Here is a 20,302-nt window from a genome sequence, read left to right as displayed (position 1 = left end):
CAGGGCACATCACAGAGATTTAACAGAAAATGTTCTGGTAAGTGTTGCGCACATGTCGACATAAAAAAGGATAAGGACCAAGCTGAACTTCTGATCTTGAAGTAATACTTGAAATTTTAAATAGTACAATTCCAAATATACAGTTGAAGTCAGAATTATTAGCCTCACTTTTAATTTTTTTTTTCTTTTTAAATATTTCCCAAATGATGTTTAACAGAGCAGGACATTTTCACAGTATTTCTGATAATATTTTTTTCTTTTCTTTATTTTGGCTAGAATAAAAGCAGTTTTGAATTTTTTTTTAAAATATTTTAAGGTCAAAATTATTAGCCTATTTGAGCTATATATATATTTGATAGTCTACAGAACAAACCATCATTATGTAAAAACTTGCCTAATTTACCTAACCTGCCAAGTAAACCTAATTAACCTGGTTAGGCTTTTAAATGTCACTTTAAGCTGTATAGAAGTGTCTTGAAAAATATCTAGTCAAATATTAATTACTATCATCATGGCAAAAAAAAAAGAAAAAAGAAATCAGTTATCGGAAATGAGTTATTAAAACTATAATGTTAAGGTGTGTTGAAAAAAATCTTCTCTCAGTTAAACAGAAATTGGGGAAAAAATAAACAGGGGGGCTAATAACTCTGACTTCAACTGTATATTTACAAAAAAAAAGTGATGTCCTCTATTGACCTTATTCTTCGATGCAGAAGTGCGCTCACGTTTGCGATTGTTTTAGAGCTTCCGATTAAGTTGCTTATGGGAGAAATGATTATAAACGGATTGAAAACGGTCAAACTATTTGCTCTACAAGCAAGTATCTGCATGACTATACAGACAAAGCAGAATAATATAATAAGAAAACCTCAGTTTGCAACATCAAGCAGCAAAACGAGCTGTTTTTAAAGTCTAAAAATGAATGGAAGTGAATGAGACCGGAAGTCTCGAGCCAAAAAGATTCAAATGGCTGCGCCCACTCATATGCGGAGAATAAGGTGAATAGTTTTAACTGGAGCTAGTTAGAATATGCCTTAATGATTACTATGACAGCAAAACTTCTCACCATTTTGCTGTAGTGTTTTCTCTAACAGGTGTGAAAGACCCATGGCGGTTTTCCCTCAGAAAGTCCTGTCCAAACATCTGAGAAAAGTCATCTATAGAGTGTCCCCACCAACGAGCCTGTCTATATGTGGAGCACTTGATAGTAAGTGCCCTGTGAAGAAAAATTATGGTTAATAGTTTTGTTACAGCTAATAAATAAATAAGAATGAATGCATAAACATACTACTATAAAACATTGCTTTAAATCATATTTAATATCTAATTCAGTGTCATTTTAAACATTTTATAATGAACTTATTACAGTAAAAACATACACAATTCTATTTAGAACACAATGGAGTTCAATGCTGAATACACTAGTCCAGTGTTTCTCAACCAAGTTCATGGAGGATCACCAACTCTGCACATTTTCCATGTCTCCTTAACCAAGCATACCTGATTCAGATCATCAGCTCACTAGCAGAGATTAAAAGGCTGGTAATTAGTGTGAAAAATGACATTTAAAACATGCAGTGTTGCTGATCCTCCAGGAACGTGGTTGAGAAACACTGCACTAGTCAAGCTGCACCTTGATATGCTCGTAGATGTCAGATGTACTGTACATCAAGTCACAGTATTTACATTTTAAAAGTCTTATTTAGTTAATTTCAGTTCCGTTTTTGTAGCTCAGCAATAAAGCTAAGAAACAAAAGATTAAGCTAAATTTAAAATTCAAATTGACGATTTCTGTCAAAGACAATTGCCCCAACCACCAACATTCTCCCTCTCTTTTCAGATCGGATGGCAGACCAAATCAATAGTTACTCTAACTTTGCACCACAGGCCCTACCCTACTTTGGGCATCTCTGGTCTAGTGTGTTTATTCGTAATTCTAGCTATTTCCTCAGAACTGTGAGATGTCAACTTGCAAAATTTGAGGTCACATCTTAAAAGTGAGGGATACAAACTCAAATTTCTGAGGAATAAATTAGTAATTGTCAGCAAGGCTTGACATTAACACCTGCCATCCCGCCAAATGTGGGTAGATTTTAGATGTGGCGAGTTAGACAACCACACCCACTAGCTGCTTTGGCCAGCTGAAAATAATTTTTAAATAGTAGTGTTCTTAAAAGCAAAGTTCGACAATAAAGATGCCCATCAAGAAGCAGCACTACTGACAAAAACAACTGTGTTCACGCGAGCAAAAGAAAAGAATGAGAGGATGATCATGAGCATGGAGAGACTCTCACTCACTGACGAGGGTTTTAGTGTCACGCGCAAAGCTGATGCTTGCACGCTCCCGTTTCTTGTGTGAAATTAGCAACCGTGCCTGGAAACGCAACTGATGTGATCGGTTTCCTTTGAAATAGATTGAACAAAAACAGATGCCTGCTTTCAAGAGTTGGATATTCTTTAAAAAATCTGTTTGAGTAAGCAGCAGAGGTTGCCACTTTCGGTTTAACCATTCTTTGAACAGATTATTTATGAGCCTGACGTTAACAGTGTGCAGGTGATCATCCTTTCATTACCGCACACAGTTATTCACCTGCTTTCTTTTACAGTTACTTTTTTATTCATTGTTTAATAATCATCTTTTACAATAGCATTGCTTTAATAGGAGATTAACTTCCCATTTAATTATATAGTTGAAGAATCTAACTAAGGATCTGAGAATCCTTGTAGCAAACCTATGTGTGTGTTGTTTCGAGTAATTTGGGTTGTGTTCTATTTTGATTTGTTTTTATTCATTTATTCTTCATTTAATTATTTTATTTAATTATATAATCATTAGTCATTTATATAATTATCATTATATTATTTTATTGATCATTAGTTAATGATTTGATTGTTATTATTATTGATTATTATTTGTCATTTTATTACGTTTTTGTATTTTAATACTACTATTTTCATATAATTATTGCTTCATTATTATTTTCATTTTTCCATATTCTTAAAATCTTATGACTGTGTGGATTCAAGCAACACTTGTTTTCATGAGTAAGAGATAAGAGAATGTCTCCATTTCAAAGTCTGTATTGTCGCTGAACAATGTTGTGAAGCAGTAATTTTCCATTGCTGTTGCTTGTGGTATAATAACACTTGCTGCATTTATCCTGGTCAGACGAAGTCTAAGCATTGAATCTTACGAAACTAAGATTATTCAATAAACTCTGCTTTTTCTTTATCACCATTACTTCGTCTCCTGCTTCTTCTCATCTCTGGTATTCTCAGTCAACTCCTATATTGATAGTACAGGATGGGCCATTAATATGGATACACCTTAAAATGGGAATGGTTGGTGAAATTAACGTCCGGTTTGTGGCAAATAAGTATATGTGGGGGGGGGGGGGGGGACTGTAAATAACTCATGAAAGAATAAAGTTACGTTTAAAACCAAGCACACCATTGTTTTTCTTGTGAAATTCCCAATAAGTTTATTAAGGTGTATCCATATAAATGGCCCACCCTGTAAACTGCTAATTCAGTTGAATACTGGCTAACAGGTTTGGGTATTGGAAACTCTGCTGACTTGTTGTCCATATACCTGGAGAAACATTTTCTGACAAGATCTGGCATCCGGGGCTGGATCGTATTTATCCGGCATGGAGATGGTGGTCTAACATAGTGAACTGGTGATCTAGGACCTTTAGCTAGGACAGACTACAGTGCATAGTTCTAGATACATGACAATAATTATTTTTTAAATGTCAATTGTTTTGTTTTGTTTTGTTTTTTTTTTTAAAAGGGTTTGTTGAATAAAAAGTGTATGTATACAGCTATATTTTGCTTGTTTTGAGAATTTCTAATTATTATAAATTTATGGTTAAAAAATATTTATTTGTTTGTTTATTTTTGGTGTGGCCAGAGAAAAAAAAAACGTGTAAATCATTAAGGATCTCTGAAAAGTCTTGTAAAAACATAAACTAATTGCAATGTGACACTATGAAACCACCACATATTTGTTCATGCTGATTGAGCAAGGTTATACACAACATACAATAAGTGAAATGAATGAGAACTCATGAACATAATGCAAAATGTAAATTAAGTAATTTTAGCATGCCAAAATCAAATGTATGCATGTAAATATATATTTTCCTTACAACAAAATTGTGGCTGGTGAAAATGGCGAGTGGCGAGTAATGTTGAAAAACTACTAACCACAAAGCCTGGTGATCAAAAAAGTTAATATCAATCCCTGATTGTTAGACTGATATCTGCAAAAAGGGTCAATTGAGATTTCTAAAAAAAAAATAAAGCCATATTTTTGAGATGTAACTTCAAAAATGTGAGATGCACTGTACATTTACAATTGTGAGATTTAAAAATCAATCAAAATTCTGAGTTTATATTTTGGATTATTAAAATACAATTAAAAATGTAAAAAAAAGTTACAATTGTAAAATATAAACTCATGATAGATAAAGGTCATAACTGTGAGACTAAATTGGCTTCCCCAGGTTTAAGGAAAACGGCATTAAAAAATGTCCTTGTATAAATATAAAACGTTTCTGAAAGCATGTTGATTATTTACAATACAGTACACTTTTTGTACTCGATATTGCATCGCATGACCAAATATCAGCAATATAAATCACATTTATCTCAACCTGCCTGCAAAGATTCTCAATCGTGACTCCATGCCTGACTCCGGTCTCCAGGGTCCCTATTTTGATGTGAAATCCCTTATCGTATAGAATCACAGTGCCTACTTGGCCATCCTCTGGCCTCATGTAGAGAACAAAGGAGTCTTTTACCACCAGCCATCTGAAACATGAAGCAGTCACCACATGAGAGCTGAAACAAGGGGGAGAGCCATTCTATCAGCTGTGGGAAAACATCATAATAACCTAAATAAGTAAACAAGCGCAACAGAAGACATGCCATGACCCAAAAGCTCAGCAAGGCCGCAATCCGAGAAGCAAAATTCAATTGGACTCAAATCTTCCAGTGTTTGCTTTTAAGAGCCATGTGAATTATGTAAGTGTAATGTTACTGTAGCTGCTTGTCAAAGAAAAAACAATAACACAGATGAAGATAGTTTGACATCAGCATCTGTTATTCAGCAATATTGATTTCAGGGCTTGGTGTCTTCACTTGTGAAATCGCACACTTCTGATTGAAGTGTTTTTCTCAGAAAGATAGTATTATGGCCTTACAGTGTGAACAGGGTTGAAAAATAAAAGTTTCATTTTCAATATACAGTTGAAGTCAGAATTATTAGCCCCTCTTTGTTTTTTTTCTTTATCAAATATTTCCCAAATTACGTTGAACAGAACAAGGAAATTTTCACAGTATGTCTGATAATATTTTTTCTTCTAGAGTCTTATTTGTTTTATTTTGGCTAGAATAAAAGCAGTTTTAAATCTTTTAATGAACATTTTAAGGTCAAAATTATTAGCCCCTAAGTTTTATTTTTTTCAATTGTCAGCAGAACAAACCATCAATATACAATGATTAGCCTAGTTAACCTAATTAACCTAGTTAAGCCTTTAAACGTCACTTTAAGCTGAATGCTAGTGTCTTGAAAAATATCTAGTCAAATATTATTTACTGTCATCATGGCAAAGATAAAAGAATTAAGTTGATAGAAATGAGTTATTAAAACTATTAAGTTTAGAAATGTGTCCTTCTCTCCATTAAACAGAAAATGGGGGGAAAATAAACAGGGGGGCTAATAATTCAGGGGGGCTAATAATTCTGACTTTAACTGTATAATTCCTAAATAGATCATTTTCATGAACTGCTCTCACCTTTTGGACCAGCGGTAACAGACGCTGTTGGATCCGCACCAGTAACACACAGGGAATGTGTTTCCTCCTGATTTCTTGAAGATTAGACCTTCACTTTTGGCAAGGCAGATCAACACTTACAAATCAAGCCAATAAATTGTTGTTGTTTAGCTAAAGTGGTATTGTGCAACAGTATAAGTGCATTCTTACATTCCTTTAGGTCCTAAATCCTGGATAAATGACATCTGACTCACTTCCAGAAATTCAAGCTGAAATTAAATTAAATTAGCCTCATTAACACCAAACCGGCTTTACGGCAAACATGCATATGAACTATACACCAGTAACTATCACATTTGCTCATCTTTTTCCCGGTTAAACATGCTTCTTTGAAACATTTCAGCTACGGAGACTAAAATTAAGCACAAATTGGCATCTCATTTGTACAGTCCAGTTCTACCTTAATAATTAGTCAGGGAAGTGTAAGGTGAAAACTGAAGTGGGGGCGAATGTTTCCGGGTACAGGTACTCTTTAATTAGCCCTGCAAACGAATGCTAATTATGTGACTGTCAGAGAATTAGCTTGTGAAGCGCTGAGCTAAGTGTGGAATCACCTCTCTGAGGCCTTCTCTACAAAAGAGCTTGTTTTAATGAGTGGGGACACAGCAGGTAGAGTTCCTTCCAGAACCTTCATCCTGACATCATGTGACACAGTGGTAACTGAACAATTCTCATTTTCATGCTAGACAATAGCACTGCGCCTACAGATGAGATTAGTACCATTTTTATGTCAAATGTCATTATTCTGTATATCATTATGTTTGCATAATAACAAAAAGTACAATATGCTGCCAGGATGCAAATAGATTTTTGTTTTATGTTCATTTTCTGAATAGAATGCTATCATTGTTGATCACTGAATTTTGAATAAAAAATGTGCCAGAACCTTCTGTTAAATCACTGAATGCTATTTTCACATGCAATTGATTTACAGATGAACTGCTTTTATCTGAGTGCTGTTATAATGGTGAGAATATTTCAGCACACACTTATTTTTGTATATTAAGTTTAATAGCTTTAAATCAGGTACATTTTATCATTCGAATGAACGTGTAATTGCACTTACTTTTTTTTGCCTCATTCATTTTACAAATGCATGAGTGAGGTTTTATTGTGTATTTAACGCCGCTGCTCAGGTAGTGTTATTGAAACAACCCATTTCAGCGACGGTGGCAAAACAAATTATCAAAAACAGAAATGGTGAAATGTTCATTTCTTTAATATTATGTTGCTAATAATTTATTTTGATTGTCCCTATTGCACATTTTGTTGACTAAAAGTTGCATTCCAACAACATGGCAATTAATTCTCATTTGAGTATTAGTTGACTGTCAGCTTAATATCTGCTGATACTGCTCCTTCAAAAGATATTTAACTGACTATAAACTTTGCAAGTACATGTCAACTTCACTCACACTATGCTATCCGAACCCTGCCCAGGTGCGTTTCCCGGTTCGTTTAAAAAGTGTGAGTGCTCCGAATTGGGCCCAGTCGCGATTCATTTGGCCGGCCTTGGCCCGGTTGGAAGAGGTGTGCCAGAGCGCAGTTCGGTTGGGCTTTGGTGCGGTACACTTGCAGCAAAACCAAAGACGCGACATCACTTTTAAAGGACTATTTTATGTGTATTTATTAATCATTCTTACTTTTCTTAATAAACTGTCATAGTTTATTAAAGATGCAAACCCCTCGCTGCACATCAGCTGCACCTTCAGCAAACCTCCTAATACATGCAGCACGAGGACTTTATTATAATTTATGAGCGTCAAAGATGGTGGATCTGCTTGGCAAAATATTTGACTGTGTGTCACTGCATCTCAAACGACTAAAAATAATACAAAACACTATTCTGTAACTAACCTAACCCAAACCCAAATTAATAGTATAATCTAATGAGAATTAGTCAGCATGTAGATGCAATGTAACTCAAATTCAACAAAATGCGTAAAAGGGACCATCAAAATAATGTGATACAATAATGTTTAATATTATGATTAGACTACATTCTATGACATTTGACTCCCCTATAGCTTGCAAGAAATTTTTTTTTCAGATATGACTTACCGTTGCAGGATGTGTTCTGTATAAAGGCCTTTTCAAGACATTCCTCAGATAGTCTTCCAGCTGCATCTGTTAAAATAAAAAGACTGCAACATCAGAGAAAGAAAGGTAAAATATTCAGATGTTTTATCATTTTTAATTTTATGTACCTTAATCTAATGTAATCTATTATTATAAACAGAGAACTAAAATACTCTGAGAACAGAATTAAAATATAAAGGTTTGAGTTTTTAGTAAAATGTTATTATTTGTTTTATTCTACCACGATATTGTCATTTAGAGAACATAAGGCAAAAATGATAGATGGTAAAAACAAAGAAGATTTCCTTTGCAGTGATTTAAAAAACATGATTATTCCACCAAATATTGAGTTTTTAACTCTTTAAGTTTAAAAGTGTGGCATTGCGTTGTCTAAAAATGAATATAAACATGTCTAAAAACAAGTGGTACATTATGTAAATATGCACATATCCAGTATACATGCATACAGTATATATGTGTTCAAATAATTAAACAATAAATTAAAATGAAAAAAGTGACTTTTCTGCTGATGAGCTGTTCCTCTTTGACAAGGGCATCAGGTCTTCTTGGTAATGTTGGGATGCGTTCTCCATGAAACCTCTTGTGGCCTTTGAATGACCTCCTATTAACCGAGTGACTGTCAAAAACAGGAAAGCTGACTGTCAATATTTGACCAGATTTAGGTTGTGCGTCCATGTGAGACCCTCTGATTTGATTAACTCTGAGGTAACAGTGCAGCGAGGCTGAGAAAAGAGTTTCAGGGGCGCTAACGAGAATACATCTGGGACAAATTGAGTACACCCAACTGAAAAATGAAAACATTTAGTGGCTCAAAAAGCAATGGGCCGGACTGTGTTTTCAACACAAGTTTTGTGTTTGTGAACGAATGTGTGCATATAGAGAAGAAATTAGTACAGTGCATCTTACATTCGGCTTGGCAGAGGGATTTTTAACAGGGCTCGGAATTTTAGCAGTTCCTGGTGAAGTGCCTGAAAGTGCTTGAAACGGCGCTTTATTTTCCACTTGAAGTCTCCATGGCTCAGCTCCACAGTGTACAAGTTGGGATTCAGCACCTTGGTAGGATCATTTCAACAAACAAGAACTTACTCAATATGATTTGCAAATACAGTTGAAGTCACAATTATTAGACCAATTTTCTTTTTTAAATGTTTCCAAAACGATGATTAACAGTTCAAGAAATTTTTTAACAGTATTTCCTATAATAATTTTTCTTCAGGAAAAAGTCTTTTTTTTAGTTTTATTTCGGCTACAATTAAAGCAGTTTTCAATTAAAAAAAACTTGCAAGAACTTGCCTAATTACCCTAACTTGCCTAATTAACCTAGTTTAGCCTTTAAATTCACTTTAAGCTGAATACTAGTATCTTGAAAAATATCTAGTAAAATATTATGTACTGTCCTAATGGCAAAGATAAAAGAAATCAGTTGTATTTTGTTTTTTTTTAAACATAAATTGGGGAAAAAATATAGGGGGGGGGGGGGTAATAATTCAGGAGGGCTAAACTCTAAGGGCTCTATTTTAACAATCTAGACGCAAAGTTTAAAGCACATGGTGCAAAAGCATTAAGGGCATGTCCGAGTCCACTTGCTATTTTAAGGACGGAAAAATACAGTTTGCGACGCGGCGCATGGTCTAACAGGGTTGTGCTTATTCGCTTAATGAGTTTCACGAGTTCACACTTGCAATAGTTTCAGAATAAAGCGTATTTGGCGTACTGTCCGGGGAGAGGGCTCTGAGCTCGGGGAAGGTACACAAACTTGAGTTATTCCTCTTATCAGGAAACAGAGAGGAATTGGGATTCAAGCGAAGTATCTAGCCTGGCCCCAGAACGCTCCCCCCGGGATTGTAATGCTTAAGAGGTGAGGTGACGGGGTGGTGGAGGGATATATATATTGGTATATATAGGGGTTTGGTCAAGAACTGATTGTATAATAGAATAATTGTCAATGACGTATTTGATACTGAAACTTCTGCGCATGCTCCTCCCGAAATTTGTTTATAAAACATCACTATGGTGTGTTTTGAGCATAACATGCATCAAACCAATCAGAGCCTCATCTCCTATTTTCTTTAAGAGTCAATGGCTCCGTGCCATGGCGCATTTGCTATTTACATGGCGGACTTTGTAAGTGAAAAAGCTAAACATTTCACTAGCAAGAAAACACTTAAACAGACCATCTGCAACTTGAGGTTAATGAACGAGCCTCCTCTAATCTGCCTCTTTATTTTCTCTTTACTTTACTTTTACTCTTTACTGTCCTCCATTACTTTTGTGGATAAGGAAACTGTACACATTCCAATGAAGATATCTATTAGCCTACATATTTAATTTAGTTTGCTAAGCGCAAAGATTTAATTTAATAAAGTTCTAATTTCAGGTAAACAAATAAATGAACAATAATAATAAAATGTGATCAAAATATTTATCCAAACACACGTCCTAATCTTATGCCCTATATGTTGATGCATACGACTCCAAAACCCAAATCTAAACTTGTTTTTATTAAAACAAATATAAATATGCATGTAATAAATAATACTATTAACAATAATACCATTATACAAATGCAAATTGTCATGAATATACCTAAAAAAAGTCCCCCGAGATGAGGCATGGAGGTAGTTGTTTTTATATTTATGTAGAAAATAATAATTTTTGTAACATTTTAATCCTTTATTATTTTTTTTCTTAAGTAAAGATATTTGTGTATTGCTGTACATCTTATGTGTATTAAGCAATGTGAAAGCGTTTGGATCTGCAGAGGCATAATTCAAATCTGAAAACATGGAAAAAAAAATCAGACGATGGCTTTTCTTTTTTTGGATTGCTTTTGAAACGTGTTGGTTGGCTTTAGGGAAGTAGGTGGGTAGGTCAATCGATTAAATCGGTTGGGTTTAGGGAAGGGAGAGGGTGGGTCAGTCGATCGTTCGCTCAGTCAGTCTAAAAGTCTGTCAAAATGTCAGTCAACAGCGGCCTCTGGTGGGTTACGCGAGAACAGCAGGTGCGAATGGCACTCGCGAGGGAAATTTGAGATCTCAAAAAGCATACATAGCGGCCTCTCGTGGATTAGCGAAAACAAAAACTGCAGAAAAACGTGCCGCCGGCATGTATTTCGCGTTCTCCAGAAACGTCTGTAGAGGTACATTTTCAGAATGAGCCTGGGTTGTCTTTTTTAGTTCCTCAAAATAGCAATGTGCCAACAATACGTGAAAATTACTGTTGCGCTGCTCTGAATAGCAACAAATTGTGCCAAACAAGTCTTGCGCCTTATTGTGCCGGGTGTATAATATGGCCCTAAGACTTCAACTGTATAAAAATTGATTATTAAAATAAACTTTTCATTCAGTCAAATTCTTCATTTTTATATATATTTTTATTACCCTTGAAGATGTGAATCGCTCCACTTCTGTCACTTGTACCAGAATCGGCACATCTTCCAGGAATATGACACCTTCCAGGGACTTGAACGGAAGAAAATTGTATATTGTTTGAAAGGATATGTTCCTTGATTCTGAAAAATAATCATAACATTGTAATGTTACAGTGAGTGTACTGATTTTATCTCAAGCAATGATTACATGAGCCGGTTGAGATCAATAAGAAAACATGGACACACCTTGATGCTGTGCTGCGGTAATCATTCAGACTCATGTCGGCCTTGTATTTTAAAATGGTTGATAACATCATAGCAATCTAAAAGTACAGCTACTTTAGAAATAGTTTGTTTGGCTTTTCATCTTTTGAAGTTGTGCAGTAATGGCATGGAGAGGCTCCATTTGATTGTCAGCAGGACAGCGATTGAAGACTCCAGCTGGAGGTGTATAGTACGCTGTGTGCTTTAGAGTTTCTGAAGGCTAAATCTGCTCTGCATCAGATAATGATTTTAGTAAGTATGTGCTTTTACCTGCTGAAATTAACATATTTGTTCCTTGAAATATTAATGAATGTGCATTGGTTTGGAAGTGAGCATTCTTTGAATGCGGCACAAAAAAATTGTCTAAAATCTTTTTTTGAAACATTCAGGAATAAAATTGATCGTCAACTTCAGGAGGTTAAAATAAATATTATATGAGCTGGATTTTCTATTTATTTTATATGAGGTTTGCAATTTTTGCAATACTGTTACCAAAATCTGACATGTGTAAATACAGTACATACAAACATTGCATTTATACTAGAAATTCACTTTAAAATAAACATTGAAATGTATATATACTGTATCTAGCTGAAAACAATATCAAAATCCTAATTAAAAGGATGAATTAATTAAATGAATTGTATCATAAATTAAAGACCAATAAGGAGATAAGCCTGCACATAATTGTAAACAGTTATTAAGAGACCACAAAGTCTGTAATGAATAGATCACTTTGGACTTTTCTGGCCTGACCAAAACATCTCTGATTGCGAATGTCTTTAACATGCTAAACCTGTTATGATCTTCACAAACTGCTTAAAAAAATAAGCAGGCACCTCTCAGTTTATAATGAATGAATTGGTACCTCCAGGTACTGCAGAAAGGTACCATTATGTTTTTATATACAACTTTTAATTGAGTATTCAAGAGGATGGTTTGGTAACACTTTAATATAGGGACCAATTCTTACCATTAACTAGTGGCCTATTACTACTCTACTCTATTAATCTACTACTCTGTTTATCTGATGAGCGTTAAGCTATTAAATAGTTGTGGCTTAGACTGAGAATATCTCTGTTTTTATTTATTGATGTGTATATGGAGGTGGGTATGCAACCTTTTTTTTGGGGGGGGTTGTTTGTTTTATTTTTCTATGTATGTGATGACTGCAGCTGAGAGCAAGTGCCCAAGACAAATTTCTCTAACTGGGACAATAAAGTTTTACCTTATCTTACCTTAATACCTGCCTATGTTTTAAATATTGGCTGTATTTTTCTTATTACGTACATATTCTGCATGATCTTATTGTTTATCCCTAATTCAACCAAATAACTAAAACTAACTGCTACATTAATAACATTTAATAACCAGCAAATAAGGAGTTTATTGAACTAAAAGTCTTATTTAATAGTTTTTTGCCTAGTGAAAATTGTACCTTAAAATAAAATGTGACCAATAGCTTGCTGTATTGCATCTTTTCATATTCACATCTTACTTCATATATCAACATCAGCTGTGCAGAGATGCTGCTTTTAATTCTAGCTCCGACATCTAAAAATCCATTCTAGAGCATCAGGCTGACTCTACTACAGACTACAATGATAACAGTTTGCCTGTGAGGTCACTGATAAAAGATGTACTGACCCAGCAGTTCACCGCCACAGAGGTCAGTTTGGCCGCTTAAGTCCAGTTCCTCAGGGTCATCTTGTAGCTCATCTTGGTCCAAACTGCCAGAGAACTGGCTCATGACGGACTCCAGTCGCTCCAGTTTAGGAGGCCCCTGACGGCCCCTGGCAGACATTTTCACTTAACTGCTTGCATCTACAAAAACAATGAACATTACTTCAACACATCATACAAAAGAGCAACATGTGAAGAACTGTATAATGCTTTTAGAATCATATTTTTTTAAGCTGAGACACTGCAGGTAGATTTTTTCCACACTTTTGTCTTTATTGAGATTTTGGGCTTTTTGTTTTTTCTTGAAGTTTTTCTTTTTATAGTGTAATATAAAGAAAACATCCAAAATCCAGCTTTAAGTGTTTCATTTGCTGCACGTTATCCATTTGTGTTGGTAGTTTTCAATTACAATACATATTTTAAAGGCAGTTTTCTCACAATGAGGTTTTTTTTATTCTGAATTGAGCAGAATAAAAAAGCAGCACTTACACACACCAAACTTTACCATTTTATTCAGATCTGTATTATAAAGGATTTTGACAAAGAGAGATTTCATACATAATTTCCTTAAATAAATACAACCATTTATTGAACAAAAGCTGTCAAAATGTATGTCTTTTTGTAGCTGTTTACAGTATTTTGATAAGATACCCAAAATCCCCTCTGTAATAAGCTTTCACTTTAAAATAAGGAATTTTAAACCTGAAAGCAAAAATGTTAAACCTGACTTTTTCCAGTGTTTAGTTTTGTGTGCTAGAACTATACACAAAATAGTGAATATTTAATAAAATAATGCCTAATTTGGAGCATTACAGTGGCACTATTGCCTCACAGCAAGAAAGTCGGTGGTTTGAGCCCCGGCTGAGTCAATTGGCATTTCTGTGTGGAGTTTGCATGTTTTTCCCTTGTTCACGTTGGCTTCCACTGGGTGCTCCGGTTTCCCCCACAGTCCAAAGACATACGGTATTGGTGAATTGAATAAGCTAAATTGGCCATATGTTTGTGAATGCAAGAGTGTATGGGTGTTTCCAAGTGTTGGGTTGCGGCTTGAAGGTCATCTGCTGCATAAAACATACAGTTGAAGTCAGAATTATTAGCCCCCCAGAATTATTAGCTCCCCTGCTTATTTTTCCCCAATTTCTGTTTAAGGGAGAGAAGATTTTTTTCAACACATTTCTAAACATAATAGTTTTAATAACTCATTTCTAATAACTGAATTCTTTTATATTTGCCATGCTGACAGTAAATAATATTTGAGTAGATATTGTTAAAGACACTTCTATACAGCTTAAAGTGACATTAAAGGCTTAAATAGGTTAATTATGTTAACTAGGCAGGATAGGGTAAGTTATTGTATAACAATGGTTTGTTCTGTAGATTATCGAAAAAAATTATATAGCTTAAGGGGCTAAGAATTGTCCTTAAAATTGGGTTTAAAAAAATTTAAAACTGCTTTTATTCTAGCTGAAATAAAACAAATAAGACTTTCTCCAGAAGAAAAAAATATTATCAGACATACTGAGAAAATTCCCTTGCTCTGTTACACATCATTTGGGAGATAATTAAAAAAGAAAAAAATCAAAGGGGGCCTAATAATTCTGACTTCAAACGTATCCTGGATGAGTTGGCGGTTCAATCCGCTGTGATGACACCTGATTAATAAAGGGAATAAGCCGAAAAGAAAATTAATGAATAAATGTATAATGCCTAATTTGCATATTTAAATGGTAAAACTTGTAATACAGTAAAAGTCAGCAATTCTTAATGTAATCAATCAACTGTTGAAGTTTGGTTATAACTATTAGTTTTAGTTAAGTCTATTAAGCCTATTAACTTAGACTAAACTCAAAAAAATGATTTTGCTACTTGTTCAAACTACTTATCTAAAGTGAGTTGAAACAAAACAACTCTCAAGTTTTTGAGAGGAGAACTTAATTGTTTTATGTTCAATCCACTTTGTAAAATTTTAAAAGAAATAAAAACAGAAAAAAAGGAATTGATTTGCGTTGGGACAACATGAAGAAATTGTATATGAAAAACAGCATGTATGAAAATATATACTGTAAAAAAATACTCAGGGGGTGTTAAAGGCTACCCATTAAAAGCAGTTCCCTTTAATTAATTTTATGAGCTACCAGGTAAAATACATAATAGTTGGATTCAACATTATGTGATAAACATTTCAAAATTTGTAAAACTTATCCATAAATATTAGATTTTGGTTCTGGAAAGTGTGCATTCGTCAACATCCAGGCGGCAAGTGTGGAATTCATAATTTTCTGTGTCATGGCAGCATGCGGAGAGGCAGCATTGCAATTTGTCGAGCTAACGGTACGTTTTTGTTTATATTTTTCTATATAAACATGGATGCAAATGTAAACTTGTTTTGTTGAAGGATATTTGTCATTTATGTGTTTCCCTGTCTCTGTTGTTGACGCTATAGCCTGCTGACTGCTAACTTTGCTGACTTGTGTACGTCTGTCAGTAACAACAGATAAAATGTTTAAAGTGTTTCTTACCAGATTTTAACACAATTACTATTTGTTCCCAAAACTACTGTATCTACTTATTACAGACACCACTTAAATCATTTAGCTGCATTTTAGTGTTTTTGTCAGCTAAATATGGATTAATAGCGTTTTTTTTTTCTTTTTTGGACACTGATAATTGCCCCCATATGCGAAATGCATGAAATATGGATTTAATATCAGTTGGCTGGTTGCAGCACTTTGGTATTTATATGAGGGGGGATCTGCTAATGAGGGGCTCCTTCGCTCTCTCCTGACCAGTGGCCCAAATGCAAAGTGACAGACAAGTCATCAGAGAACATGGGGATGTAATGTCTTGTGATCCCAGAAAGGGTGACAGACATTGATTTTTTTGCAATCTGACGGTACATGTAATGATAAAAGAAAGGAAAGGTCAGGGTCAAATGGCATGAAAGTGAGGAAATGGCTGGATATCACGCAATGTCACGGACCACAAACCATTTCCGCAACTAAACAATGGAAGAAATTCATTATAATAACTTAAACAGCTGTGTTAAATTAGGGTTTTCTTTATTTAGATTAATAACATTAAGAAATCAATATTATTTATAATATTCTGTACTCATTTTGAAAGAAATTATCTCTTTAAAGAAATGATCTAAATCAATTATTTTATTATGATTCAAATATAAATTCTGTTCTATTCATCAAAAATTTGATGGGACGTTACACTTAGAACAACTGAGATTCACACTAAGTGACAAATTGTACATTTTGGGAACCATTCATAAGATTTTTGCAGATAAACTAAACTGATAGACTTTTACAAGACTATTGTATGTTTATTTATTAATTTTATTTCATTATTTATTTTATAATTATCTTATAATCATTTTATAATGTCTCTTTTGGTTTCATTGTCCATGTACACCTCAATTTTTTATTTTTGTCCCAGCCAGTTTCCATATTATGATTGTAAATGTCATCCATGTATAATATGCCTTGTTTTTTTTTGTTTTTTTTATGAACCTTCCACAAACATTTAGATCAATGATAGATGGGTTTTGAGTTACTTTTTGTAGTAAACTAAATTCACTGTGATAGAGTACATCCAAGAGAACTGTGATATTTGGCCCATCTCTTTCTCTTTAGGCAATATTGTATGTATGAAGGGTTTTTCAATATAAATAAATGAAAATAAAATTGATGGGAAAATGCAAATGCAAACTGTTTTCGAAATTGATAATCCTAAAAAAGCTGATTTATTGTCTGTTTTGTTTCCATAATGTAAAAATGAAAGTGGAAATAATGAATGCAAAATCCATATATAGGATTCATTTATAAATGAATCAATATAAAATAACGGCAAACTGTTAGCATTGATAATAATAATACACTTTTAGAACAGCAAATCAGCATATTAGAATAATTTCTGGGTCATGTGACATTACGTCTGAAGAAATGCTGCTGAAAAATCAGCTTTGCCAACACATGAATAAACTAGTGATTTTGTGATGAAAACTATTTTACTTCTTTAGTTGTATTTTAGGATGAATTAAATGAAGCCTTGGTGAGTGTAAGAGTCTTCTTTATATGTGTGTGTGCACGCATTAAAAAGTATTACAAGCCAGTGATAATAATAGAATCTTTTATCATTTCACTGTACTTATTTTATGCCTGCTTCACATTTTTGCTTATGAATATTTACAGCCTTTTTCATTCCAATTTGTGTCAAAGTGAGAGAGAGAGAAAGCAAAAAGGAAACACAGAATATTTTGTGCTTCATTTCACCTGTCATTGCTCCAGTAAGAATCTTCCTAATGGCCACGGCAAGGGGTCACGGCTGAGCAGAGGGGCGGAGTCAAGAACACTGCTATTTTCCTCTCCCTACAGGATCTTGACTTTGGCAGGATAAAGATGGGCAGCGGGCAAAGGTGTTACTTCTTTAACTAGAAGACAATACAGACAAATAAATCAGTTTATATTGACACAAGAATTATGAACAGCATTTTTTTTGCTATTTCTGCGCAGAATTTAGCACAAAAAAAATCTTTTGGGTATATGGCAACTAAAAACATGAAAAATAATAACTTTTTAACTTTTATTTAAGGTTCACAATGTAAATCCAATTAGATCCCCTTGTTTGGTAAACAAGGCAAGTTTTATATACAGTCATTCATTCATTCATTTTCTTTTCGACATAGTCCCTTTATTAATCTGGAGGTTGCCACAGCGGAATGAACCACCAACCTATCCAGTATATGTTTTACGCAGCGAATGCCCTTCCAGTTGCAACCCATCACTAGGAAACATCCATACACACTCATTCACACACATACACTACGGACAATTTAGCTTACGCAATTCACCTATTGGAGCAACCTGAGGAAACCCACGCGAACACGGGAAGAACATGCAAACTCCACACAGAAATGCCAACTGACCCAGCCGAGGCTCGACCTAGCGACTTTCTTGCTGTGATGCGATTGTGCTACCCACTGCGCCACCGTGACGCCTCCACATACAGTATATCAACTAAAAATACTACTTTAAAAACTGTTTTGAAAATAAATTATATAAACGTGAATATTAGTTAATAATATTACTGAAATTAACATAAAAACAGAATATATATATATATATATATATATATATATATATATATATATATATATATATATATATATATATATATATATATATATATATAGTTGAAGTTAGAATTATTAGCCCCCTTTTATTTTTCCCCAAAATTCTGTTTAAAGGAGAGAATTTTTTTTCAACACATTTCTAAACATAATAGTTTTAATAACTCATTTCTAATAATTGATTTATTTTATCTTTGCCATGATGACAGTAAATAATATTTGACTAGATCTTTTTCAAGACACTTTTATACAGCTTAAAGTGACATTTAAAGGCTTAACTAGCTTAATTAGGTTAACTAGGCAGGTTAGGGTAATACGGCAAGTTATTGTATAACGATGGTTTGTTCTGTAGACTATCAAAAAATATAGCTTAAGGGGGCTAATAATATTGACCTTAAATTTGACCTTAATGTTTTTTAAAAAAAATAAAAGCTGCTTTTATTCTAGCCGAAATAAAACAAATAAGACTTTCTCCAGAAGAAAAAATATTATCAGACATACTGTGAAAATTTTCTTGCTCTGTTAAACATCATTTGGGAAATATAATTTTATTTTATTTTTTTAATCCAATATATATATATTTACACACATTTACATAAGCAATTAAGTAAACTCAATGATGGGCTAAAGATCTGCAGATTTCTGCACACACAGATTCCATGTGGGCCTACATATGAGGCTGTTGCTTCTGTATATGGTACATGTCAATGCAAAAATATATAGAACTTTTATGAATATTTTATTACAATTAATTTTTCTATTTAACTTTTTCTATGTACATTTTTAAATTGCTTTGATAATACCAAATCTAAGAGAAATGTTTGTATCAGGACAAAAAAAATTAGTATAACAAATAAAATGTAATATAAAAACAGTTTTTAACAGCCAAATTTGGTTAACGTTTTAATTATAAATGTTATAATTTGATTATTCACTAACTTTATTATTGCTCTGAATTATCATTTAATGTGTATAGTATATTTTTAGTCTGACTTTATACATCTCTATAACAACAGCTGAAATTAATTTTAATCAGTGCATTTATTCAGTCAGTCCATCAGTATGAGATCAACAGAGAAAGCTATTTTGTTAATATCAACTCAAAATATAAAGTTATTCTATGTATACCACTGTGGCCATTCAGATAATATAAGAGTCATATATATTTATTATTCTTGTTATGAGAACACATAGTTTAGTGGATTAGATTGAATCAGTGGGGGATCCAGAGTCATACATTCATGTAGGAAGCGAGTTGTTCATGATAATAATCATATGTGTGTGACAAGCGCAATGTAAATAAGGTTATTAGTTTGTGGTTTAATTAGACAGGATGTGAGTCTCCATTCTCTTACAGCACTAACGGGACACAGGCAATTCATTATGCACGTAATAGAGCACGTTATTGTGCAAATGTTCTGCATCAGACTAAATCAATCACCACTATAACTGCACATTCTTTCATTAAAGTGAATTACAGTGCTGGAAGAGGGGAAAAGACTACAGCTCGAAACAGCAGGATGGCAAACTAAGAAAACATAAAGAGTTCTTACCTCATTTTAAAGCCAGTTGTGGATGAACACTTATCCTAAGAGACACAATATTACCACAGGTTGTTAGTACTGCATCTCAATCTAGTCTTAATCTCTGTGGCAACTCAGATAACAGCTTTCTGCCGAGGAGTTTCAGGACTGTTGCCCTCTTTTGAATTATGTCAGCAATATGACTGGACAATTCCATTCACAGCGCTTACAATGTATCATCGCACCATAGGGGAACAAGGGAACGGTTTCACTGCATGCTCAAAGCCTCTATTGATAGCGCAAAGCCACTGCCACTGGTGTGAGTGTTTGTGTTTGAAATGTTTGTACCAGGAGTCAGAGAGCCACAGCTAATCTCTGTGATGTC

General features: G+C 33.9%; 1 protein-coding gene across 1 annotated transcript in view; it reads right to left on the bottom strand.

Annotated features, from left to right (window-relative positions):
- Positions 1 to 20,100, bottom strand: part of si:ch211-168k14.2 (phospholipase D1) — a 54,534-nt gene extending 34,434 nt beyond the window's left edge. Inside the window, exons 1-11 of the mRNA XM_056465472.1 lie at positions 19,948 to 20,100; positions 17,538 to 17,695; positions 13,222 to 13,398; positions 11,321 to 11,451; positions 8,847 to 8,992; positions 8,439 to 8,556; positions 7,902 to 7,967; positions 5,991 to 6,049; positions 5,802 to 5,894; positions 4,663 to 4,815; positions 1,067 to 1,216 (exon numbers count right to left, since the gene is read on the bottom strand). Coding sequence (XP_056321447.1) covers positions 1,067 to 1,216; positions 4,663 to 4,815; positions 5,802 to 5,894; positions 5,991 to 6,049; positions 7,902 to 7,967; positions 8,439 to 8,556; positions 8,847 to 8,992; positions 11,321 to 11,451; positions 13,222 to 13,378 — 1,073 coding nt within the window. The 5' untranslated portion in view covers positions 13,379 to 13,398; positions 17,538 to 17,695; positions 19,948 to 20,100. The remainder of the gene's footprint in view (positions 1 to 1,066; positions 1,217 to 4,662; positions 4,816 to 5,801; positions 5,895 to 5,990; positions 6,050 to 7,901; positions 7,968 to 8,438; positions 8,557 to 8,846; positions 8,993 to 11,320; positions 11,452 to 13,221; positions 13,399 to 17,537; positions 17,696 to 19,947) is intronic.
- Between the last annotated feature and the right edge of the window lie 202 nt (positions 20,101 to 20,302).

Source organism: Danio aesculapii, chromosome 9 (genome assembly GCF_903798145.1).
Source record: "Danio aesculapii chromosome 9, fDanAes4.1, whole genome shotgun sequence".
Lineage (NCBI taxonomy): Eukaryota > Metazoa > Chordata > Actinopteri > Cypriniformes > Danionidae > Danio > Danio aesculapii.
This window is presented reverse-complemented; position numbering and strand designations above follow the sequence as displayed.